Source organism: Scleropages formosus, chromosome 14, assembly GCF_900964775.1.
Source record: "Scleropages formosus chromosome 14, fSclFor1.1, whole genome shotgun sequence".
Lineage (NCBI taxonomy): Eukaryota > Metazoa > Chordata > Actinopteri > Osteoglossiformes > Osteoglossidae > Scleropages > Scleropages formosus.
Genome location: NC_041819.1, coordinates 9,382,143 through 9,409,334, shown reverse-complemented (window position 1 = coordinate 9,409,334; position 27,192 = coordinate 9,382,143). Strand labels below are relative to the sequence as shown.

At 39.5% G+C, this 27,192-nt stretch overlaps 1 protein-coding gene across 1 annotated transcript; it reads left to right on the top strand.

The window, feature by feature from the left end:
- The first annotated feature begins 9,608 nt into the window (after window positions 1-9,608).
- LOC108920437 (transmembrane protein 131-like) lies at window positions 9,609-26,560 on the top strand. Its single transcript, XM_018729189.2, has 38 exons — window positions 9,609-9,760; window positions 11,591-11,714; window positions 12,621-12,737; window positions 12,832-12,945; window positions 13,307-13,387; window positions 13,551-13,701; window positions 13,794-13,850; window positions 14,095-14,156; window positions 14,239-14,341; window positions 14,544-14,652; window positions 14,917-15,070; window positions 15,293-15,463; window positions 15,717-15,827; window positions 15,912-16,046; window positions 16,397-16,501; window positions 16,611-16,697; window positions 16,929-17,078; window positions 17,259-17,334; window positions 17,434-17,548; window positions 17,706-17,844; window positions 18,004-18,113; window positions 18,324-18,390; window positions 18,687-18,838; window positions 18,928-19,070; window positions 20,116-20,299; window positions 21,044-21,229; window positions 22,011-22,160; window positions 22,262-22,722; window positions 23,119-23,252; window positions 23,361-23,494; window positions 23,583-23,698; window positions 23,808-23,960; window positions 24,057-24,180; window positions 24,350-24,462; window positions 24,546-24,645; window positions 25,036-25,133; window positions 25,505-25,656; window positions 25,983-26,560. Exons 1-38 carry the CDS (start codon window positions 9,633-9,635, stop codon window positions 26,238-26,240), a joined length of 5,124 nt encoding a protein of 1,707 aa, XP_018584705.2. The 5' UTR covers window positions 9,609-9,632; the 3' UTR covers window positions 26,241-26,560.
- The last annotated feature ends 632 nt before the right edge of the window (window positions 26,561-27,192 follow it).

Here is a 27,192-nt window from a genome sequence, read left to right as displayed (position 1 = left end):
ATATATTTTTTATTTGCGCACCAAATTCCTGAGTATGGTTTTGCTTTTATTCCACTCAGATTTTACATTACTAGTTTTGTTGTGTAATTGTATGCACAATATGAACTCACAATTTCCATTATTGGTAGGTTCAAGCAACCTCCTACTGGAACTGAAATTATTGTAACATGTTGGTTTGTTGAATCAGTCTGAATAAATACCAAATACTATATGACATCAGTGTATTTTGTTTGAAAATCTAAACAAAACTAAGTATCATGGTTCCGCTTCTTTGTTTATACAGTACTGTTTTGGTGTTGGGGGTTGCAGTGGCGCAGCAGGTTTGCATTGCAATAGACTGGCATCCTGTTCTGGGTGTGTCCCCTGCGCTGTGTGTTGCCGGGTTAGGCTCCAACTCACCGTGACCCTGCTCGGGACAAGCGGTTGCAGACGTTATGTTGTGTTTTGGTGTTAAATATCTCATGTTCTTCAGCCTAAACAGCACTGCTATTCTTGTCTGTGGTCTAAGCAGAGACAATGGGATTGTACTTGATCTCTTGATTTCATTTGGATGCTACATGCATGGTGGACCATGGGGCAGTCCTGGTTACCCAGCAAAATATCCAAAATATTTCCCAAACATACCTCTACCTTTGCAGTAATTAAACTCTACCATGTATGTCCAACTAAAGTGTGATGTTTCCTCTGCATAACATTTCCATGTATCTGATTTCAGAACTTCACCTCTGGGACCCGTTAAACCATTTGGACAACAGAACCAAGGAACAGCTGCCATATTATTGCGGTTTCTTAAACCCAAGGACTATTAGCGTACATCTATGCAACTCTTCTGAAACAAGCCCGTGTCAAAAGAAAAGGTATAACAGATGTTTATAGGACAAAAAACACTCTGTTATGATTTACTGGTGTTTGTGAAATGTAGTGGTGTGAATGTGTAATTTTTTAGCACGTGTTAAGGGTTCAGGGTGTGTTTGATGTATTGTTAAATGGACTGTGCAATGTAACGACATAAACATAGCACTACATGCTAATCTAACTCACTCTCAAGGCCCGTTCCCACATCAACAAGATTACACACACACACATTTTCAGAACCGCTTGTCCCATACGGGGTCACGGGGAACCGGAGCCTAACCCGGCAACACAGGGCGCAAGGCCGAAGGGGGAGGGGACACACCCAGGACGGGACGCCAGTCCGTCGCGAGGCACCCCAAGCAGGACTCAAACCCCAAACCCACCAGAGAGCAGGACCTGGTCCAACCCACTGCGCCACCGCACCCCCTCAACAAGATTAATCTCGTGAAAATCTAGAAAAATCAAATGCCACAAAAATGAAATACAACCATGGTTCAAAAAGCTGTCATTGTTAAAATGCTGCTGATAAAATTATGATATACAAATGATGCTAAATCATTGAAGAGGGTTGTTAAACCCTGTGTGGCAACATTCCTATTTCATGTTTCCTTATGACACCAGGTGGGGCGTTTATCTTTGACAATATTGTTTCAGCTAGATGCACCCAGCAGGCAACATGTGCCTCCATGTCGCTACTTGTTGGCCACCACACTCTATCTTACATAGGAATTAGGACTTGAATGGATCATATCAGCAAAAGAAGGAAAGCCATTTAGAGGATCCACGGTATCAGGGCTGCCTTGGGCTGAGAGATACTGACCACGTGCCCTGAGTCGGCATAGCCAGGCTAAGAGCCGTGCCAGCTCTGTTACTCTGGACACAAGGTCTCTTTAATTCCTGGAAAGGCAATTATCCACCGGCTGACACAGAGCAGTGTAAGGAGACCAAACAAACAATAGCTTGTACTGGCTGACAGTCTGAAACTTCGCAACCAGCATTGCAATAGTGACTCTGGTCCTTTTAGCCCTTTATTGCTTTTGAGAGGTGTGAGTTAATATCAAACTGAAGACATTTTTTATTGCAAGTACTCTTAGGTAACAAGCTACAGAAGCTGCAGCAGTAAAGACTATGCTGGTAATATTCACCCTTCAGACATAACATTTTCTAGTAGTTAACTTCATCTCATCTAATCTTCATCTCATCTCCGTAGAAATATGCTTGGTGTCCATTTGTATGTTTCTGATACTTCCCCATCATGGACCATGCCATCATTATCTGTTCATTTATTCCGCTGACACTTTTCTCCAAAGTAACATACAATTATTTACCTATTTATACAGCTGGGTAAATTCACTGGCACAATTTGGGGTAAGTACCTTGCTCAAGGGTACTACAGATGAAGGTGGGATTCAAACCTGCAACTTTTTGGGTGTAAAGACAGAAGCTCTAACCACTATACTACCAGCTCCCCAGCAGATGTATATTAGGGTTACTCTGACATGAACTTTGCCAAAATCTGCTGCTTTGTTTTTAAGTGCCATTGTGTCAGTGTCAGCTCTTAGTGATCTAATAAATGCAGTGTCTCCAAAGTATTCCATCCTTTAGTTGACATTTTTCTCCAAAGCATTAACAACAATCACAAGCTTACAATTATTTACCGATTCATACAGCTGGGTAACATTACTGGAGCAATTTAGTTTAAGTACTTTGCTCAAGGGTACTCGAGCCAGAGGTTTGAATCAAACCTGCAACTTTCTGAGCCCAAGGCAGCAGCTCTAACCATCACCATCACCATCACCACCTCCACCCCTTTGAGAACAGCTGTGACTTTAAAGGGTTACCTACAGGCATTGCAACAAAGTCTGTCTATCCGGTTGCCAGTCATTGTCTTCCTTCTTCCTCTAAACTATTGAAATAGAGAACTGTTGCAGAAAAAACTAAGACAATCCAGTTTGTTTTGGTACTGACTTTATTTCCTTCTTCATTATCAAGAGTTTCTTGTGTATTGCCGGTAAAACTTGAGTGTTGCTATCTCACCTTTACAAATCTTGATTATATTCTTTCCGTTTACTGTTTCAATTATTAACTGTCCATCTACATCCTTCAGCAAATTAGAGCTTTTTTAATTGTCCAAATTCTAAGTTCATTTTCCTCATAAGATTTGTTTCCTTCTGGATTTTGGTTCCTTTTCTCTGCTTGATATTTTCTACTGTGTGGTCTCACATCCATTTATGTTTCTTCTGCTTTTTCACCTACAGTAATCTTTTTGCTTTTATTGTTGATGACCTTTCTGATTTCTCTTTCAAGATCTTTGGCAGCGAAGGTCAGTGTCTCAGTGCAGGTCTTCACACACTCCTTGAAAGTGTCAGGAGCATTTTCCAGTTGGGTGTTTCCTCTCTTTGGAAGACACTGCTATTCCTTTCTAGATTAATTCAGAGACCCTGGTTTCAATGTGCTCCATCAGGTGATGTATGGGTGTATAAACAGTGCCTGGATTATTTAAGGGAAGTGTTTCTGTTGCCAAATGTGTGAGGGCCAATTCAGACATATCACTGCCAATTTTACATTCTGTTCTCCATATACTTATTGCTTCTGTCAGAGTTTCCATTTTATAAAAGCTTATTATTTCAATAAATGATTTCATTTTTGTGTTTTGGTTTTTTCTAGACTACAATTTCTCACGTAATGGACTACCTGGGCTTTGATCCACGTCTAGAGCCCAGACTACGTCACCCGTTTTAAAATGCACTTTTATTTAATTGGAGTTATATGACCCTTTGGAGAAAGGCCACTGTTGAATGATATAAATAAATGTGAATGTAGATGTATTTTCTTCTGACTGAAAGTGTCTGATGCCAGTCCATTTTCAATCACAAATGCCACAAATGCAACTCCCACTGCTGATTTCATTTTTGACTATGCTAACTTCCCTTTGTTCATAATTTGCACATTACATCTTTCAGCTGTAAACTTGCCTCTGGATTTTCAGATTTGTTTCTCCTGGATGGCCAATTCAGATTTATAAAAGGCTTTAATGTATCCATGTGATAGACATCAGTGGAACTAGGAATCATAGTGGACTCTTCCTCAGTACTCAACACTGAGTGCTCAGCTGAGAGTTTTTCAGTGGGCGTGTAAATTCATTTTTGTCTGCTTGTGTAGTTTTCTACCATTTTGTTTTGATCTCGATGTCAGTTGAGGCTCTCGCTGTTGTCAATGAAAGTAGTCGTCCAACACCATTTCGTATTGCTGCTGCTGCCCAAAATAGGTAGAGAAGAATATTACACCCTTCTCTGGAAAAGTCACCTAATAAAATTAAACATACGGTGTGCTGAATTAAATATCAACAGCTGACATTATTATATTACCAGATTGCAGCTACAAAAGGAGTATAAATACAGAATTTGTCATGATTTTATTTAATCTCTTAAAAGAGCAGAAATGGGTTGTTTTTTTTTTCTTTCACTGACTGCTACTGTTTAGTAACCACACTGGTGTGTGTTACTGTATATCTGAGCTGTCAGTTGAGCTGTATTAAACAATTACTCTTAGCTCAATTTCAGTATCAGGGTTCTGTTTTCAAAATGCAGTTCAATTGCATTTGAAATTACATGTCTTTCCGAGTATGTGTGCGTGGGAGACTTTGAGGAGCATCTCTGTGGGAGTCTGTTCATTATCTTTCAGTAGACATTCCTGTCCTGCCTGTTCTTGTGCACCGGCTAACCCCATTTGGGAACCAGCATTAACCCTGCAAATTAACATAAACATTGCAATTTCTTAAGAAACGCATTTCTCAGTCCCTGGGATAATTTAAACCTCATACTACTGGCTTTGTTCAAAGTCACATGGGATTTTGGAGTACCAGCCACCCTTCGCTGTAGTTTTTTTTATCATAGTCACTGTGCAGTGATTAAACCAGGACATACACATAGAGATTCCTCTGTCTGACTCCATTGGTGCCTGTCACTTGTCCTCTCAGAGAAAGCTCATCCTTGCACAGCTCAAAGAGCAGTTGCTATGGCAGCCTTTTTGTTGTCAATGCAGTGCATACGGACCCACACTTCAGTCCACGGTGAGCACACTTGAGTATGTTCATTATCAGGAAAGCAATATGCAAGTGCCTTCATCTTCTGTGTGTTTATTATAAAATAAAATATCGGCCTTCTGAGAACATCCTGTCCAAAGACTCCAGCCCAAAATATTAACTGAGAGCAAGTAAACTGCTAAAAAAGTATAACAGCTGGGTTCTGTTTAAAAACTGGCAAAATGAAACTCACATGCTACCAGTAAAATAAGCACATAAAAATGGCACACATACATTTTACTCAGCAGTAGCTTAGTTATGTCTGCTAACTGATTCTGATGTGTATTCTTTCTTTCTTTCTTATTAGTGTAAAATGGCAGCAAATTAAATATGGGTGCACATGATTAGATATTCCTCACCCAGTCAAATTTATCAATGAAATGTACTGTTTTAGCAAATTTGTAAATAAAAGAGAGCTTTGTACAAACATATGCTGAATCACAGCAAGGAAAAACTGTCTGCTAATTATAGCATATCAGTCCTGCCCAGTGCTGTCATTTTTACACTTTCAGGCAAGTGTACCACATTACATTGTGGTATTACATTTCAACTTATGACATGGTGGCCAGAAAACTTTCAATATTCCTCAATAAATTTTGTTACATTACAATGATTGTCTGTTCAGTGAGAAAAGTACACTATTCTCTTCTTCCCAAAGTACCAAAATGATAGGTATGACAATAAGAGCAATGTAATAAAGATTAAACAATATATTTCCAAATTTCTAAATGTTATGCACTGCCCTCATGAGGTGACATATAAAACTACACTGCATACCATCTTTATCACAGAATGAAAAAATAAATAAACGTAGAAACAGAATTCATTTAGAAATAAATGCAACAATGTGCCAGTAAAGGAGAAGAACAAAAACTCTTCTGCACTGATATTACATTGTTGGCTGTACTGTGACACTGTATGTGTCATCAAGCTTTTAAATAATTTAATTATAGGGACGTTAGTCAGTTCATAATAGTATTTTTGTTTTACTCAGAAATATGCAGGTAAATCTGAAAAGAGACTTGATTTGCTCAGATAGCACCAAAAACATGCCTACGAACTATACTTATTGAGAAAGCAGTGTACCTAAGAAGCGCTAGCAATGACCACTGGGTACGAGATGAGTCAGAGTGATAAATGGTAAAGTATTTCAAATGAATAAAATTTCTGTTTCAACATTTATAACTGTTTTGGTTTCAGTGACTGAATTAACTTGCATAAAACATAAAGAATAATTTTCCATAGAATCTTCTCTCTTTGAACAGCTATTTTTCTTTTAGGTACGTTTAAAAAACATGATGAAATTACATCTGGTCTGCGGTAAAGAACTGAAATGTAGTGGGTTTCAGTTCTGAGTGAATTCCAAGTATTTTGACTGACAGAAGAGAAAAGACAAAAAAACTGATTCCCGCTGATAAAGGAAGACCCTATATTGTTTCATACTGGAGAAGGGAGCTCGGTTTTGGCCACCTATGAAAAGAATGTCATGCTGCAACGAAATATAAATAGCTTTGTTTGAGCTGTCGGACCGGTTTGGCATGTAGTGCGTTAATAACTGACATGTACTGTACACCTGCCCTGTAGCCATGTTTCCAACAGGTCCGTCTCGACCTGCAAGTCATTCAGATGTGCTGGCATGACATTACTGTGCCGCTCTAGGCCTGCTACTGAAGACATGTATGAAGCTCTTCTCTGAATTAAAACTGCTACAGTTTTGTTTGGTCAAATGTATTAGCATTTCAGTTTCAGACAGGGAGGCAGCTGTCTTATTTTCAATAAGTTGTTTCACTTGGATGGGCACCAGATATCTAGCTTTTTGAACACAATAACAGCGATCAAAAGGCAACAACTGTCAAATCAAAAAGTTGTTTGTGCAGTTCATATGCAGAGCATGACCATTTGTCTCTTGGTTCTGGATACTCATGACTGGGCATTGGCAGTTTTACCAGTGGTCCAGTTTCTGGATGCAGGAGAACCACTCAGAGCCAACGGGGAACCACTAGTGGTATTGCATGTAGAACACCGAGTTAAACTGGAGCAGACTGGACTTGGATCCTGGGCTTGATAGGTGATTTGTGAGCTGATGGCCAGGTGATCGCAAAGAAGAAGCAACAGAGTGTAGAAAGGATGGTTACATTCATGTTTACTGTTAATGTTGGTAAAACAACAGCATGTAGTATAGTGCAAAACAGAGTAACCACCACCAATAAACTAGCATAATAGGACAAGGCAGACAATCTTCTTAGCCAACCTTGAATAACCTGATTGTGAATGTGAAAATTAAGGTAATCATACAATATCATTATTCTTTTTACAGAGTCTGACGTCAATAACAGTTTTCATCAAAAAAGGGGAAAGAAATATTAAATGTGTAGCAACAATGTCAAGTATCGGACGACGTCAAAAATATAAGCAAAAGTATTCAGTGGAGTTGGACCCAAATATTGGGGACACATTAATGTTTGCTTGATTATTGGAAGTACACATCCCCATCCCTCTTTCATACACACACTTTCAGAACCGCTTGTCCCAGAGGGGGTCACGGGGAACCGGAGCCTACCCAGCAACACAAGGCGTAAGGCCAGAGGGGGAGGGGACACACCCAGGACGGGACGCCAGTCCGTCACAAGGCACTCCAAGCGGGACTCAAACCCCAGACCCACCCAAGAGCAGGACCCGGTCCAACCCACTGCGCCACCGCGCCCCCATACATCTATAATTAAATTTAAATTAGTCAACTCATGTAGAGGTTTACTGAAGGTTTACCATGTTGATCATTTCAAACACTCCTGTGAATGTTAGTGGCAGGCAGCGGCTGATAAATTCCGGCATCTCCTCTCTCAGTTCGCCAGTTGAATTTCGAAAGTATAGGAGATCCTGAGATGGCAACAGCGCAGTAAAAGTTAAAGGGGTGTGCCAACACATTCCAATGAGAAGACGTGATTCTGACCTGCTCCAAATTCTTGTGATCCACTCCGCATATCTACGGCAAACCTCTGAGTCACGTCTTCAACCAATAAAATTCCCCACTATGGAGGCCTGGCCCTTATTTTGGTAAGCCCATGGGAAGTGGCTTCTTCGGATTGGACAGCCATGTGTTGCGTGATTAGATCTCTGCACAGGAGTAGCGTTTGGCTATGTCTATCTGATGGAGATTGCTCAGAAAAGATACTGGAAGTTGGAAAGAAATCTCTTGAAACAAGCAAAACAAACCAGATAACATATTTGGGCACGTAGAGTGTTAATGACAAAAATGTTATTGTCTATGTGAGCGTAGGTAGGAGCTTGTTTCCAGTTATACAGCTTACATAGAACTGAGTATCCTCAACACAAGCAGTTAACTAACTGCCATGGGGACAAAGTAAGAATCTCTGAGTTATCCGTTCCTTCATTCCACTCTTTGTCACAAACTGGACATCCAGTATTATCTGTACTTGGCAGCGTGTCCACGGAAGCAGGCAGGGTATGCACTGGAAGAGGGAGTTATTGAACCCAGGATTAACAATGTCATAGCACAAATCTTATGTCATTAGATGGTATGATTCATTATTAGGCCACTATACAGTCTGCTATTTTGTAAAGTTTTTGTTGCATTTACCAAATGCCGAGTAGCAATAGCACACACACACACACAGACCAAAACCACTTGTCCCAGAGAGCCAGAGCCTAATCCAGCAACACAGGGCACAGGGCACAGGGCCGGAAGGGGAGGGGACACACCCAGGACGGGACACCAGTCCATCACAAGGCACCCCAAGTGGGAATCAAACCCCACACCACCAGAGAGCAGGCACAGGCCAAACCCCCCTGCAGCAATAGCCATTTTCCATAATATCAATAATTACATTTACTTATTCCCTGTTTCAGGGGGTGTGGTGGTGCAGCAGGTTTGGCTCCAATACAGTACAGTTTATTTTCATCATTGAACCACTGTAGATATGTCCTGACCATGCATGATTTAGCACTTCTTTGCACGACTAGTTTTTCAAAGAAATCATGATGCATGACCAGTGGTGGCAGTGATGCCAGTGACAGCTAGTGCTTTCAGTGAGCTATTCCAAATGCGTCATGCTGTACATCAGCTTCCCCTGCAACGCCTGGCTGTTTATGCTCTCGACACTCTGAGCACAACGCAGGAACAGGTCTACACAGGCGGTGCACCTCTGAAAATTATGGCAGTGTATCAGCCGAAGAAAGTGTGCTTTTTCCACCGTAAAAACAAGATTATACGCTATTGAAGTGAACAGAATGGGCCGATTTGTGTAGTTCACATGTAGCTTACTAGAATTCCCTATGTATTCCCACCCGCTAGACAGTGATTGACTGAGATGTTCTCCAATGCCGTTACTCGAAACATGCTCTGTGTGTATATTTTTGAGTTACGTTGACTTATGGACTGCCTAACAGTTGAATACACTTTAAAGAGAAAACTGGGGAAATTTCAACAAACGTACCACTGAACGACACCTTTCTTGAAACTCCCCTGTCAGTTGAGAGGTATTTCTTAATAAAGATTTTCCTTGGCCAAATGTTTACTTATCTGCCCTGATCGTGTAAGTTCCCATTGTGATCAGATGGTTGCAGCTGCCAGACAGGTCGGATGGGTTCCTCCCCTTCGCTTGTCCTCCGTGCTCACACCTGCGAACGCAGCACATGCATTGTTGTCGAGGGAGCTGAGGGGAAACCACACAGCATGGCCTCAACGCTCGCTCTTCTCCTGCTGTTTTTACAAAGTCTTTATGTCTTCAACAGCATACCCTTAATCCATGGGAAGCACAGACTCGTACAGTTCGATCCGCCAGTACTGGACTTCCAGGAACAGTAAGTTCTTAAGAGCAGAGACAGTGGTGTCATGCTACTGCAATGTTGGGGATAGAGCTGTGTTTGTCTTTATATTCAACAGAGATCCAAATAAAGCAATCTTTCTCCATCCATTTTTACAGAATGCATTAAGAACTAAATGCTATAAACAGTGGAAGACAGTAGTGAATGTACATAATTAGCTGCAGCTCTCAATTAATGTCTATGTGCTTATTTGCCAGACCTTTAAAAATTGTATTCTAGTTCATTTATCAGTCCTTGAGCACTTAAAATGCAAAATATATCTTGATTGCATGTGTCCATGTCAGTTTAAATATTCTCCAAAATTCAGCTGTATTTAAAATTAAACACATTCTCATGATTCTAAGACGCTGATACACAGCTGAAATCGTTAAAAACAATATGTTGCATTTTTCTCTTTTATTTTTATTTTATATTGTACCGGTTTACTGTAACATATCATTCTTTTTTAAATTATTTACATTCCCTTAAGCATTCGTTGTGTGTGTGTGTGTGTGTGTGTGTATGTGTGTGTGTGTGTGTGTGTGTGTGTGTGTGTGTGTGTGATTCTTTTTGTTTTGGTTACACTTGTTGCTATTGTACATTGAATGATTGCAAAGTGGCTTACTTACTCACTTACACTGTTACCTAGCATGTATTGTATTTCTACACTGCATGGTGCTAAACACCAAAATACACTGCAGCAGTGTGTTAGGTACCACTGCACTGCTGTTCAGTAAATGAGGAAGAGAGTTTTTGACTGTTGTTTGGATGGACAGTGATAAGCAAATCAGCTGGTAGAACATCAGAAGGCGTGAATTTCTCCATTTATGGAAATATATGTTTCTCACCACGTTGCATTGCTGCACTGAGTCTGCGTAAGCATGGCAGAGCTGCAGTGCGTACATTTCCTGTATGATCTTTTAAAATCACACAAGAGCATTTTTACAAGGAATGTGATGTATCATAATAAAAAATATATAAACTGAGTTTAATGCTACATGCCTTAAAAGGTAATTCAACACAGATAGCCCAAAAATGATCATTTAAATTATACTGACATACTAAGTCTCATGACAGTTAAGTCCTCAGTGTAGTGTATTCTGACACAACAGAGGACCCCGTTGGCAGACTATATATGAAGGAGATAATCCAAATCTGTTTCAGAAAGTAGATTAAAGGTTAAAGCATAAGCAAGGTATTTATTTTCCCCAAGGTTAAAGAATGCATTCAGGTGGATGGTGTCAGAAAGTTATGCATAATTAATTATTTTTAGTTCCACCTTTTGGGCAACAGACCCAGTCTCTGTTCCTAAACCGTCAAGTGACACATTAAAGTGACACACAAATCAGTTTGCCTTAAGGACACTAATCCCTGAGCGAGTCTACAGTTTGAATTCCTCTGTGGAAAGGTATTCTGGTCTGAACTTATAAACCTCACTCAATAAATTAAGAGAAAACATAGATAGATACCTTATTTATCTGTAAATAACATGTTTTCCGCCACTCACGGACTCTTGGCACTGATGTTAATGCAACCATTACTCTTGTAATAGATTTTGTTTAGTGAGGGAACATCTGGTGGCATAAGGGTTAGCACTACTGCCTTAGAACCCAAAGGCTGTTAGCTCAATTCCCACCTCTATCTGTTACACCCTTGAGTAAGGTCCTTATCGTAAGTTTCTTGAGTGAAACAACCCAGCTATGTAAATAGCTTAACATTTCAAATTGCTTTGGAGAAAAATGTCAGCTGAATGAATGTAGAGAGGTAAAGTATGTTACAATGAGATGTGCTTCACCGTGTGTTCTGGAATGTTTACCTTGTGTTCAGGCCAGTGAGGATACCGAAAATGACAAAAGTCAACTTATACAATCCAAGTTCAGAAGACACTATTACGCTGATATCAGTATCGTCAGCAACGGCCCACTTTTACACATCTTTTTTTGAAAACAATGTAAGTATATTTTTCCCATTCAGTTTTGTGCAGACTCAGTATTGCAGTTGTGCTTGACACCTTCAGAAATTAAAATTACAATTACACACACACACACACATAGACTGAACCCACTAGTCCCAAGCGGGTCACAGCAAACCGGAGCCTAACCTGGCAACACAGGGCACAATGCTGGAGGGGGAGGGGACACACCCAGGATGGGACACCAGTCCATCACAAGACACCCCAAGCAGGACTCAAACCCAAGACCTGCCAAAGAGTGGGACCCAGCCAAGCCCGTTGCACCACCGCGCCCCTGTGCCCCCATGCCCCCATGCCCCCACGTCCCCAGTTAAACTACAACTAGTTTTTCAAAATAAATGTCATGGTTTAAAAATGCACTCTTACTCCTTTTGTTCATCTTGATACTCCTCTGAAATATTTTATTTAAAAGTACCAGCAGATTTAGTACACATTAATGCTTTTATTTCTGCTGAATGCTGCAGTTCATGTGTTGTGGTTTTTGGGTCAGTGAGTTGCTTATATGTGAAGATTTAATTGCATTTTTTTCCTGTTAATTCAAGTTCTTATGAGTGTTATAGGTCCTGCGATTCTTTCTAAACATCCCATTGAAACCCTGTTTACTGCTTTCAATGTAAGCTGTGAGTGTACAGATAATTTCAAGACATTTATCAGTACTTAGACACAAAAGAGTTTCATGGTTCTGTCACAAACATCAAGTCAAACTCTTCCTTTCTGCTTTCCCAAATAAAAGCTGCGGTGTGCAACCGCTTCATTACTGCAGAGAGCCTCACGGACAACTCCCTGTACAAAGTGTTTACAGAAGTGAACATACAGCATTCACGTGCTCTTGTAAGTGCTACATTTGTCTCTGTAACTGTAAAAACAACCTTTTTTTTTCCCCAGATAATTCCACCAGGCGGGAACTCATCATTCAATGTAGTGTTTCATGCCCAGACAGTAGGGAATATTGAAAATACATTATTTATTAAGACATCCCATCATGAACCTCTCACATATCAGGTATGTTGAAAGTATATACTGTATGTATCCAGATAATTTTTCTTAAAATAGGTAAAGAGGAAAAAAATATTTTTGCTTGACTTTCTTTTCAAAGGTTTTCGGTGTGAGTGTTCCTGACCTCTACAGATTGAGACCCTTCACTGGATGCAGAGGTCATGAAAATTGTGACTTTTCACTACCAGGCAACACGTACAGTGAACCACTTCGGGTAAGGTCGGTTCTTTTTTTATGGGATCGAGGGCACAAATACACTAGAGAGTAGAGATGAATCTGGTGCATTTTGCAATATAGTTTATTAATTGCTTAATTAATAAATAATTCCATCCGTTGATATAACTGCATATGATAGCAATTCGGGTTAAATACCTGAAGTGATCACACCAGTCCTTTTCAGGAAGCTTTCTACCTTCAGATTTTAGGGCATGTCTGTAACAGGTACAGTATCTGCTGGATTTATAGTTCATCACTTACAGTACATTCCTACTTTTTTGGAATGCAGTCTTTATTCCAGAGAGTAACACATTTTTATCAAAGCAAGAAATCCATTTTCTTTTCTGGCTTCCTACCAGGCTGTGGAGGTATTCTCTAAAACTGGAGATTTACAGCTGGAGCTACCTACTGGACAAATAGGAAGCATAGGAAAATTATGGGTTGGTATCTTTATATCTATGATGGTATCCATAAGCAGTCTTCACTTTTGATAATAATGGTGTCAGACACAGTCTGTAACCTCTGGTATCTGAGAGATCCAGGATTCTGTTGAAAAGGCATTTGCCTACCACACTGACATTACCTCATGTGCACTAAACCTAGGAGATTCCCATCTCTGAAATGAAAAGGGTGACAAAGGCCAGCCTGTCTTCCCTGGTCACAGAAAATAACAGAACAGTGATCAGAATCAAAACCAGGGCTTCAAGGGATGGAAATTTCATAATTCTTCCAGTGAAGATGGAAGTGACATCAGGTGAGATGCCAGAGCCCATTGTGTCCTGTGACTGCAAGTTGTGCTTCAGGAACAAACGGCCATCATCTCATTATCTTTGGTCTTGCGCACAGTGCCGAGCGTATACTCCTCCACAGAGAAACTGGACTTTGGTACACTGCGCTCACAAGGTATGTCACATTTGAAGCGCAGAGCAGTCTCAGGGAAACCTTTTTCCTGAACATGACAATAAATCATACCTTTGGATGCTTAATAACTATTACATCTATTATGCGCAAATATCCTGAGTATTTCCGATAAAATAATCACCTTGACAATAGCATATGCATCGGTGCAGGTACAAAACACATAGTTATGGCTATATTATTTATAATTTTGTCCTTTAAAATTTTTTAGTTATCTCTTTTTATGCAGATCATCCAAAACAACTGAATCTATACACTCTAAATTCAGGAACAGAAGATGTACAAATTTCAGTAAGTGTTCCTCCTTAGAAATGTCACACTTTCTGGTGCATTTTCTTTTGATATCACAATCTATCATTGTATCTGTTCACAGAGTGTGTCACCTGCATTATCAAACAAAGCCATCAAAATAAAATTTAAACCTGTCACAGTTAAAGCAGGAAAAAACACCCAAGTGGCAATTATTAGTTTTGATGGTAAGTTGTATCTTTAATTAGCAAAATAATTCTCTTCAACAGATGTATGTCCTATTGAGGGTGTGCACTTATTATTCATTATTCTTCCACGGATGTGCTCAAGATAAAAACAAACCTGACTGATGCTGCTGAAATTGGATTGATATATTAGGTCTGTGCTGTAATGTACTTTAACACTGATTTTTTTCTTCTCTTTCTCCAGCATCAAAGGGACAAAGACAGTCTCAGTTTTCTGGTAAAATAGTGCTGAATGTTGAAGAGAAAAGTTACTCCAAACTTGAAATTCCATACACAGCTCAAGTTTTAAAAGGGTAAAAATTTTGGCAACTTAAACAATGGAGAAATGGAAAGAATTAATGATATATCATACTCTGAAATGGTGTAAAATTAAGTTATAAAAATATTAAATAAACTTATGACTGTTCTTATTAAAATTTTGTTGCATAGATGTGCTCAGTATACAACTTGTTAAATGACTGCTGTCCAAGTTAATGTAATTAGTACTTGTAGAAGAGATTTTTCTTTGAAAATAACTTTTATGGAATCAAAACCCTTCCTTTTCTCTCTCTCTTCAGGCAACTTTGGTTTGACCAGTCAAGTACCATATTCCACATCAGAGACAGCCCCATTGACCCCTTAACAAGGCCAGTCTTTCTGAACAACACCTTCAGCTTTGCCATCATAATCCATAATGTCTCCCTTCCGGAGAAGGCCAGCAACATGTTCCATGTAAGTATCAGCATGTTGCTGTAGAAGATGAGTGACATGGAGACTCATGCAAAGATATTTGTTTTATAGTCCAGCTGATCAATCGTGAGTGTTTGAATAACAATGCACAGTTTCCGCACTGGTTTGCTCACAGGTGGAAAAACTATCTAAGTTCTGGGGATAATAGGAGGTGACCTCAGATCAGCTTGTTCAGTAACAGCTCTGGGTCTTTGTGTTTGTCAGATACAGAACTTCAGCCAGAACACCCTGATTCCTTCCCATGGGTCATGCTACCTCTTCTCCTTAAACTTCAAGCCTATAAGACCCTCCATTCACATTGACAGTAACATATTACTCACTACCAATGCCTCAAAGTTTCACCTACCTATCCGAACCTTCACCGGCTTTCTGGAGGTATGGTCCGATGCAGGCAGGAGCTGCAAAGAATTCAAGCTGTATTAGAGTAAAGTGCCAGATGAGTAGCAAACATAATCACTGTAGTACTCAAACATTTGTACTGGCAGAAATAGCAAAAGAACTGAAACTTGGTATTTTATTTAGGTCAAAATGTGTGTGTCAGAAATATGAGTAATATTTGTGATAAATACCATGAATTTTGGTCAGTGTGCAATGTCTTCAATTAACCATTTCTGTCTGTGATCGACAGGCTTTTGTTCTTCCGCCCAGCCTGAACAGGCAATGGGTGGACTTTGGCGTTCTCAACACCACTAAAACTGCCAGCATTACACTGGTAGTCCTCAATACTAACCCCATTGAGGTAAAGCTGTTACCCAGCTCTACTGAGTAACTTTGGCATACCAGACGATTATGCACTGAGTATCCTGTCATCTGTGTTCTACAGGTTGAGGTTCGATCCTGGATGGTCTCAGATGACAGCCTTTCTGTTGAGCTACTTAGGTCAGAGCGAGGACGTAAAACTGTAGCGCTATCGAGAACAAAAGTGCTAGGGAACGCGCCTGCATCTGATCAGAAAACGGTAACCATATACTCTCCAGGATGCTTTTGGTGTGTGGCTTCATTGTACTAGCCTTTGGTGTGATTAACTGAGGATTCAGCAGCTCTCTAATGCATTAAATATAGCTCATCTTAATTAAAATATGCATTTGCAAAATAAACATGACAGTGCTATGACAGATCAAAAGATTATGATAATTACCTCTAAATGCTAATTCACATTCTATATTTAATGAGATTTGAAGAGCACATCAAGACTGGCGGTTTGTGGCCACAAATATTAATTGCTTGCCAACACTTACAAATGTCCCTGCCTGTTTTAAAGTGATGGGCATGCTAATCTGTCTAATAGCGACGTGTTTCTCTCTACAGATAATATTGGCCTCAGGCTACTATGCTGTCTTCAGAGTTACACTTTTTACTCAGGAATTAGATGGAATGTACCTTGGATCTATACATATTACGACAGACTATGAGGTTTGTCATTTAAATTAGTTATTTGGCATCTGCCATGAAATTCCATATTTTGTACCGCTTGATGTTGATACAACATGCACTTTGTGCTTCTATTAATTTCTGTTTTCAGATATTAACTATACCAGTGAAAGCTCTGTTAAGAGTGAGCAAGCTGACAGTCTTACCAAAGAACATTGTTCTTCCTACGTCCTTTCCGGTAAGACAGAACTCTTCTGCACATAAAAAAGTCCCTGTACTACACTCCACATCCACGTCTATCAACAACTAGAGCAGAATGCCTCCTATTTCTTTCACTGCACTCTTTGCAGAGAGATGTTTTCTAATAAAATGCAATAGTATATAGAGACAAGGGACATGACATAGGGTAAATTAATCCTTGACACCAGAAACTTTCAATGCCCTCTGTATCATATGCCTTCATTTCCAGGGGAAAATTGTTCATCAGAGTTTAAGCATAAGGAACTCCTTCTCACGGAATGTGACATTGCAACACATCCATTCTCTCACTGATGATGTGCGCTTTTACTGCAAAAGGTTAAAAAATAAAGGTGACCTACAGCCAAGGCACAAGTCAAAGGTATTTAATTTTGTAGAAATTCCTATCTGAGGAAAAGGACCTAATCCTAACCATTAAGATTTTTGTAAACTGGACATAAATGCTGCCAACTTTTTTGGAACACTTTTTGGTACTGAAATTATTGAAAGCAACATTGAAATATTTCAAACAATAATTCCTTATTGTTATTTTATTTTACAGATTGCAAATATCTATTTTGATGCTAGTTTGGAATGTGGCAATCAGTGCTATATTGGGCTACCCTTTATACTGAAATGTAAGTATGTTCGAAATGGACTTTTTTTTTAATTGGTGTTCAGGGCTAGTGGTTTGGAAAAGTCCTTTTTCTGTTTGTGCTTTATTACTTTTTTTACAGCTGAGTCTAAACCTTATGGGCTGATGATGCAAGAGAACATGTGGAGAGCAGATGCAGACTTGCACCAAACACTCCTGGAACGATGGAGGGATCTGAAGGAAAGACCAGGGCATGAGTAAGTCAATCTGAATATAGTGGGGTTTTAAGGTGATTTCATTCGTTCCATGTTTCCCTCTGCTAATACTGTTTAAAATGTTTACATGTGATATTTGGCTTTTGATAAAATGGTACATACCATAGACTTGTGCCAAATTATTCTTGTTCTTTTGAAGGTTCCAAGCCGTGTTTGAGATGAGCACAGATCATGAGAAAAAATTGCATGCCAAAGTTATAGCCCAGGTGACGTGGCCATCAATAATTAACTCCCCAAGTCAGATCCTATTTCCTCTAACCAGCATTCACGGCTCCTCTGTAAGTTGGCAGAACATATACCGGCTGTGGTGATGTCTCATTGTAATTATGTACTTATTTGATGTATGCTGTTGTGATAGAGAGGGGAAGGAGGCAATGTATTTGACCTGAATTGATATTTGCAGAGGGAGGACTAATCAATGGCGCTTGTGTTTACAGGCGGAAGAAGTGGTGTTGGAAAACCCTGCTGATGTATCTGTCTATGTCCAGGTCCTCCCTTTAGCCTTGTATCCCAACTCTTCTTACTTGGTGGAAAAGTTAGTTGACAAGTAAGAGCTGAGTTCTTTTGAGTGCTTTTTAAACCTCTAAATTACAGCAAATTTTTTTTTAAAAAAATTAATACATTAAAAAATGTTGCTTAGGTTCTTGTACATACAGTATTGAGAATTGTTATAAAAAGCTCATTAATATTGTGTTTTTGGCTCATGTAAGCATATATCATTCTTCATTATAACACATAATACAACAATTATCTACAGGATGACCTTCATAAAGTTCCCCAGTATCAGCACTGACACATTAGAGTTCTATGTTCACAGAAATCAAGTAAGTAATACAACGAAATCCAAGATTCTTATTATTTCTTATTATTATATCTTATTATTTACCCCAGTAGCCTGTATTTTTCATAAGAAATATATAAATTAGTCATCTCATTTCTGCCATTCATATTATTTGCACATTCTAAAATATTCAGTTATTTTTAACTGGAATAGGTTTGTATTTCCTGTTTGAAAAGTTTACTGCACTGCAAAATGTTTTGTAACAAACTTTTCTTTTTGTTGGTATATGAAAAAGAAATCAGAAATAGCTCTGTTGGACAGTTCTCTTTTGTGTTGCAGACATCATTAAACAAGAACACCAAGGGGTTTAAAGAAGGGTCAGTAGCACCCTTTGTGTACAACCTCCTGCTCTTACCAGGAGAAGTCAAGTCCTTCAATGTGAAGTTCACTCCTATCAGGAACCACAGCGTGGCCTCTCTTCTTATCATCAGGTACACTGGAACCTTGATACCTGAAAAAAACAGCACTGAGCTGCTCTGTTCTGATCCTGTGTGGAAATTAAGGGCATGGTATTTTACAGAAACAACCTGACAGTGATGGACTATGTGCTAGTCCAGGGACAGGGTGCAGCTGAGAGTCTGATGGTGGCTGGGAAACCTCCTGGTTCCAGCAATGTCCTGAAATTCAGAATAACAGAGTCTCTGCTGCAACACTTCATACAACGTGAGTATCTAGTGCTGACAGCTGAACGATCTATAATCAGGGGGCTTTGGTGTCCTTGGTAAACTTTTGCTTTTGGCTGTTAACTTGATTTTGCATACTTACATACAAAGCAGTAGAGCTTCACAAGGGCAACGATGCTACATCACTAGCAGTCAAGGAGTTATGCAAGTATAATACTGAATGTCATAAATGTTTAGTTTAACACAGTATTAACTGACACATATAATTCCAAGAAATTTATAGGGTTTAACCCATTTATACAGCTGTAGACAAACATCATTCAGATAACAGGGCTTCATTAACTCGATGAATTCACCCTATTAGGCAAACTCCCAGTGCGAGGGGATCACATTACTAACATTTCTTATAGAGAAAAAAATCAGTTCCCACACAAAAAATAGTATTTCTTTCCATGTTATATTTTTTCTTCTTGTTTTATTTTTCTCAAAGTTTGCAGTCTTTCCCCATGGCTTTTTCACTTTGTTTTCAAACATTTCAGAAGACATTAATGTGTTTTGACTCATGGATGTAATAAAGAAATATTATATAAAGAAATAAAGGTCACAAGAATGCCTCTATATCTCACAGTTCGAAGCACACAGACGCTATGTAGACAGAAGCGCTGTGCAGCATGAATAAAGAATGTTCCACGCTACATGATCTATATGTGATTTCTAGATGGTCTGCAATACATGTGGCAATGCTATTATACACAATAAAATACCCACTGCAGAAGTAACATGGCATAACTGCATGTGAATGTAGAAAAAAAAGCCTGTAGCGTGAAAAAAGGGTATATTTATTCATGAGCCGATGTAAGAGGTTTTCAATGCAAGGGAACCCATTACATAAGGGATGAGTTCATTCACTTGAGCAATTCAAGATAGATACCTTACTTCAGAGTAGGAAGTAGGAGGGATTGGGGCTTGTCAGACACTGCATGACAGGTTTGTATGAAAGTTTGAAGTTACCCAAACACTGTTTCTTTTATTTCATGTAAAAGATGTTATACTAAAGGTGCCTTTCCACTCTTAAACGGTTACAGAAAGTAAACAGAGACAAAACTTCACAATGACAAAAGTGTTCAATATTGAAAATGATGGACAGATTCCAGTAATAATACAATCCATTGAAATCAGTGGACGCATTTGTGAAGGATATGGATTTAAAGTTATCGACTGCCATGAATTTGCACTAACCCCAAGTACTTCAAAAGACATCATCATAATGTAAGTTAGCGCATTTATTCATTTAACTGATGCTTTTCTCCAAAGCAGCTTATAGTGTTGAGGTTACAATTATTTATCCAGCTGGGTAATTTTAATGGAGCAATTTAGGGTAAGTACCTTACTCAAGGGTACTACAGCCAGAGGTGAGGCTCAAATCTGCAACCTGTGGGTCCAAAGGCAGTAGCTCTAACCACTACGCTACCAGCTCTCTCAGAGGGACTGGATTTGATTCAGTATGTTGAGAAAGAAGCATTTCAGTACCCTGAAGGAGAAGCGCATTGAGGGATAGCCTTCTGACAATCAGATCCCAACTCTTATGCCACTGTCAGCAACCCTGAAAGCCTTTACACTAGGCTGATGCCTCTTTGTGAGCATCTAGGATTTCTACAGTGTTTACTCATTCAAATTATATATTATTATATATTATATATTATAATTATAAATAATAATAATAATAATAATAATAATGATAATAATAATGACAATAATGACAAAAACAATAATAATTATAAATATAATTATTATAGAATTATATATATATATGAATAAATATATAGTATATGCAATAGATATTTATATATTGTGATATAATTCAGTTTTTCAAATGTTTGCATTGTTAAAGGAGATACTGCAAAACCATTAATTGGTCAAATGTACCTCACACCACTTTAATTTATATACAGTGATTATAATGTAACTGAATTCATGTGGTCTTAAGGCTGCTCTTCTGTTAACCTTTGCTAGGTTTACACCTGATTTCACAATCTCTCAAGCTGAGGCTGAGCTGAAGCTGGTGACAGCAGGCGGCATAGAGTTTCTGTTTACTCTGAAAGCCACACTTCCCTATCACATGCTTGCAGTATGCACTGATGCCCTGCCCCGACCCAGCTGGGAGCTGGGGCTCTATGTCACCGTCTGTGTCATCATGAGGTAAGGACAGGGCAAAGAAATAGTCAGAGATTGTGGGAATTATCTCTACTCTGTAAAAGACAAGCACAAAGGTTTAGAAAGGTGAACTACTGTCCATCTTTGCTATTTCAGACCACGCCCTTGTGAATACTGTGCATGTAAGCAATTTGTTGTTAAGGCGTAGGCAGCACATATGTATCATGCCCATTAAAACATCATCTAACAATCTGCCCAACTATGAATCAGCAAACATTTTGGGCCCAAATTAATTTTTAAGTTCCCCACAGTGATGGGGAAAGGAGATTGGAAAGGGTTCTGGAGAAAGAATGCAAAGATGTGACAAAGAAAGTCTGCAAACTTGAGTATTCTGAACCTTTAAGGATTTCTTAAAAATTATTTTTGCTTTCCATTTCTATTGCCAGGATATAACTGCTGATGTTGTGAGCTTCCAACGTCTCTTTGTCAATTAACAACCCTGCTATTTTTTCCATAATGTGTCCAGTGTCCATTTTGTTATTAAACAAGAAAAAAGTTGGTATTACAGTACAGGTTTACAATGTTGTTTAATTGCCAGAATTGCATATACAATATTATTAAAAAGATTAGAAAAACTGGATATCTTGGACCCGTTTTTCTCAGATAGTCCAAAATCGAAATATCAAGGATGGACCGTACAATAATTGGAAAGTTTTCCCTTTTGTAATCACTCACTTTAACATATAATCAAAACAATTTGTTTCCTTGCTTTCTGCTGAATTTGACTAGGAAAGGACAATATTACTGACACAGATTTTGTCTTTAGCCTCATGTTCCTTGTAGTGATCACAACAGCCTACCTGGAAGCACAAGGAATTTGGGAACCATTTAAGAGTCTCTTGTTTCTGGAAACGCCCAACTCTCCCATGGACTCAGAGAGACCATTTGTTTTTGGGGAAAATGGAACAAATACAAAGTGAGTAGGTTATTGAAAGGTTATTAGATTTGCAGATACTGGTTGAAATGATGCAGTTTGATGACAAATTCATATTCAGGAATAATATCATTTCTTTCTAGGCTGAATGAGTATGAAGATGCAAACCACAACTCAATACAAGAAACATGCAATCCAGACAGCTCTCCAGTGAGGGCTAACCTACAGCAATTTAACACACAGTACAATAGCAACAAGGCTTCCATTGACCTGGCTGGGCTCAGGCTCCGAATCAATAACAAGATCAAATGGAGTATGAGCAGGAACTGCAGGCAAAACCAGCCAAGCCAGCAACAGCTTATGTCCACCTCCAAAGGGCAACAGGCACCCACAATAGAAGGAACAGCTGCTGTGCTTCATAGAGATGATCCTGCAGGCATTTTACATCCTGAGAGCAGGGCCAATCCTGAGGTTAGAGGCCTCCATAGCCCAGAGATCTCTAGTCCCACAGAAGCTATGGGCGAGGACATGGAGCAACCAAAGTGTCCCTCGGTGGAGGTGTTCCAGAATCAACAACTACTATGTATGTCTGCAACAAGCAAAGGTACCAAAAGTCCTGAATTCACAAATACAAAGATAAGAATTAGAACAAAATTAGATGAATTTAGAATAGGTTAGCAATAGTCAACTGTATGTGCATTTATGTTTCACAGATGTAGATATTGTGATGTAGATATTACTGTGTTGTAATAAGGAAGCTGCAGGGGCTTTATGTATGTAAGACAGAGAAATTGCACTCCAAGTCCTCGTCATTCCAAAGCACATGGAAGTCAAAAACTAATTACCTATAAGCGTAAAATCCTTGAAGGTACAGTAAAGTTTAAATGCAAGGGTATGAGACTAAGGGACCACTGGGTAGTAGATAGAAATACCCTTGATAAGGACACTAGATATGATATGAAGCTTATGGTTCTGCCTTCTGTGTTGCTCCTGTTTGAAGCTGCTGTCTCGAAACGAAAAATACAACATAAAAGTCAGGCCAAAAGCAATCACAAGGAAAAAGAGCAGAAAGAAAACGCCCCCTCCATCACTACAGAGACTTCCAACCAAGACATGGAAGCCAATGTCAAAGAGGTACAGATGAACTAAAGCACCTTTCAGTCTAAGAAAACTTCTTTACTGCTGATGCTGTGAGATGTGAACACATACCAATGTTGGAATTCCACTGCTTTAATCGTGCAGCAAGTAGTAAAGAAGAAAAACAAGCAATTTACTGTGGAAAAAGAAAAGGTGGAGACTCAAGTCACACAGCCAAAATCTAGAAAAAAAAAGGCTGATGGCACAAAGAAGGACAGCCAGGTAGACACGAAGACAAAGTGAGTCAAGCACGTGAATTCCAATTCCCTAGTCCTTATGACACTTGTTTCTCCAATGCTCATCAGCTTTCTTTTGTTGTTTCCTTAGTTCACTGGAGCTGCCCTATGTCACAGCCCTGGAAAACAAACAGCGCAAGAATTTCACAGCAAAACCTCTTATTCCATCAGCTCTAGGACCTGGCTCCAATGTACAGACACAGCCAGGTGGGAGAAGGTGTCCTCCATTCTACATTTCCATTCTATTTTGTTTCACCTTTGGTGAGAACTTTGCTTCAATGTTGTTGAGCTGAAACTCCATGACTTTTCAATTCAGTGTCATGTGGAAAACCTGAAGACTGTCCTCTCGATCCTCTGGAGAAGCCGCTGTCAGTGCCAGACCAAGAGAACAGTGACAGTTCTGAGGCAGAAAGTGACTCCAACCCTCCCCCAGAATGGGACAATGTCCCCCTGGTCAAAGACAGTAACGGTATGTCAAACCAAAGCGGCATTATTGAGCCGCTACAGTCTGACGATTCCATTCATGTCAGTAATTCCTTTCTTTGTATCGCCATCTCAATCGCAGAAGACTTCTATCAGTTAGCGATCCAGACTATGAATGCAGATCCTTTCCTAAAACAGTCTACTGATGTGACTTGTCAATTACCTCTCCTCACTGACATCAGCTGCAATAAAGTGAGCACTATCAGGTAACTTATCACAAAGTGACTCTTTGAAAACCGTTGAACCTGCTCCTCGTGTGACAACTTCAATGGAAAATTAAATAATTCTTAGTAAAGGTATACTTTCTTATACTTTCATAATCCAGTCAATCATAAAGAGCTAAACATACTGTATCCTTCCTGTCCTTGACTGCAGTAACGCATGCATAAAAACAAGTGACACAAAAAACAAGTTGTCAAAATCAATCTCACTACCTGAGAAGAGTAGTAACCCTGTTGCAGTGGGAACAGATTACGACGGAAACCCAGGTACGTCATTACTTTTCTTAAAGCTACTGACCTGAGATATCTGCGTGGACTGGGACTGGTTGAGTTATTCTTTTTATTCTCAGGTGGGAGTGCTCTAGCAGTTGGAACAACCCACAAATCCAGCACCGCAGGGAATATGACGACTCCTTATGACAAATCCATTTGGGCTTATGAGCCGCACAGGTTAGAATGGCCTGTCGTTTTTTTGTGTATTTCACACAAGTGTTATGAGCAACACATCAAGCTTCACACCTGAGCACTCCAAATGTTTCACTGTGCCAGTGCATTTTGATGTAGATGGCAATATATTGTAAAGTAATATTGAATCTAGTCCCTGTTGGAGTACCATTGAGCAAGGTACTTACTCGGAATTGTTCCAGAAAAAAAAGATCTTAGCCACCTGCGTAAGTTGGTAATTGTAAGTACAGTACTTGTAAAAAGTGTATCTCACTTCTGAGAAGTGTCTACCAAATAAGTAATAACAGTAGAGTTATAGAGTTGTTTCTTTACTCTTTTATTTCTGTTAATATAAGTTAAATATTGTCACAGTAGTCTTGACTGTTTTCTACACAGCGCTGGATTGTGGGACCCCGTTCACAGCAGTAACTATTTAAATCCTCTCAGCCCCTTGCCATTTTCTGGATCCTGCAACACATTCAACTTTTCTGGAGGTAGGTTTGAGGTGTTTAACACTGTCTGGTATGGAATTACAGAAGAAAAGGATGTAAACAGTGTAAATCATTTTACCTGAGCATTATTTCTATGTGGGGTGGGATACGGTGGTGCAGCAGGTTTGGCCAGGTGCTACTCTGTGGTGGGTCTGGGGTTCAAGTCCTGCTTGGGGTGCCCTGAACCGGACTGGCATCCTGTCCTGGGTGTGTCTCCTTCCCCCTCGGCCCTGCATTGCCAGGCTAGGCTCTGGCTCGCTTCGACCCTGCTCAGGACAAGTGGTTGTAGACAGTGTGTGTGTGTGTGATTATTTGTATTTTATTTCCTGTCCGTTTATTAATTCAATTATATGTTTCCTGATTTTAAATCTTAGACATTGGTGATATGACTTACCATAAGAGGGAGGAACCTCCTCCAAAGTGGCCTGATTTTGGTGCTATTTCCCCCTCCATTTGGGGAATCTCCAGCAGGGACACCGTAGATCCCTGGCACACCAGCTCTGGAAGTTCAACATTGCCTATCGCTGTAAGCTCGCATCCCACCTGAGTCACCACACTCCAGGAATACCTGCTTACATCTCCCTTACCACTGCAGCTACATCATGATGAAAATGGCTTCCTGCTCAAGCAGAGTGTTCTGTAGATACCTCTAGAGCACTTCACCTGCTAATAAAGTCTAAACAAAAATGTGCCACTCTGATATAAATCTTGCTTCTTACACCAAGTCTAAAGGGAAAGAAAGCAGTGGTAGTTCTGATCTGAAATGATAACTTATTTGTGCTACTTTTGGTTACCTACAGTTGAAATTCCAGACAGAAATCATCCTAAATCATCTCTATCCTTCTTCTGCAGTCTGTTTTTGGCAGCGGAGGCCTCTGGTCCTCTGCCACACCATTCACCAGCTCCATCTGGTCCCCCACTTTCACACCACACACCACTGCAGCTCCCACCAGCTTCTTTGGAAACTCAAATGGCGGCTGTCGTTCTGCCCCAGCCCGGTCCTCCACCCCCCAAAAAGAGACGGGAGGCACCTACAACCCTTGGAACTCACGGCTCCCCACTGTGAACCGACGTTCCTCCGAACCATGGAGCAACACCTACAACAACTGAGCAGTGCCACTGTATCAATACCATATTGATACTCATCATAGTCTAATGCTTTCCCTTATTCATGCAGATTTCATACCTATACTGTTGTTGTGCGAAAGGTTCATGAAAACCTGCTTCTGCTGCCAGCAGCTCATTGCATCGAGAGACTCAATATTGTTTAACTCAAAGAAATGATAGTATGTAATTTTTAATGCTGCTGTAAAGCTAGTATGGATTGAAGTCAACAAATGCAATATTTGTATTTCTAAGGACGACACCAAATGACACATCTCTTCAGGAATCTTTGTATTGCTCCTCATATCAAAATAAAACAAAACACAAGGACATTAACTTTATCTGTTACTTTATTTATTCAGTTTTATGTGTAGCCAGAATGGCTTTTCTTTGTAATGAAAAAATTTTAATTCAATCAATTTATCCCTCTAAATATAACAGCTGTGGATTTCTAAGTCCAATTCTTCACTGGTAGTCCTCTAAAAGGTTTTATTGTCCCCAGCTGTCTGTAAAGAAGTGTTCCTTTTTATATAATATTAACAACAAAATTGTCTGACTTTAGCTAAATTTGTAAAACTGATGTATCTTTCATTTCACATCCAAATGAGCAGAAAAGACCATTCAAACTGAAGACTACTGTAAACAGACGGCAAGGCAAATGTGGTATAATTTCATAACAGAAGTTATATTAACATGCAGGAACTGTATATGTAGTGTAAGATGAATCATACTCACTATGTTCTGAATTACTGTCTTATTGACTTAATGTAATGTCCACATGTAAAACAGACAGAAAAAAACTAGATAATTTTGATGGATAAAATGGCCTGATGAGGAAAAGTCAGAAGGCTGAGCAGGATGAGCATAGAAACAGCAACCCTGACACCTCCTGATGACTCCACTGCAGACAGAATGTGGGCATTTTCCAGGTTTTCTTTCTTCTTCATATGGACAATGC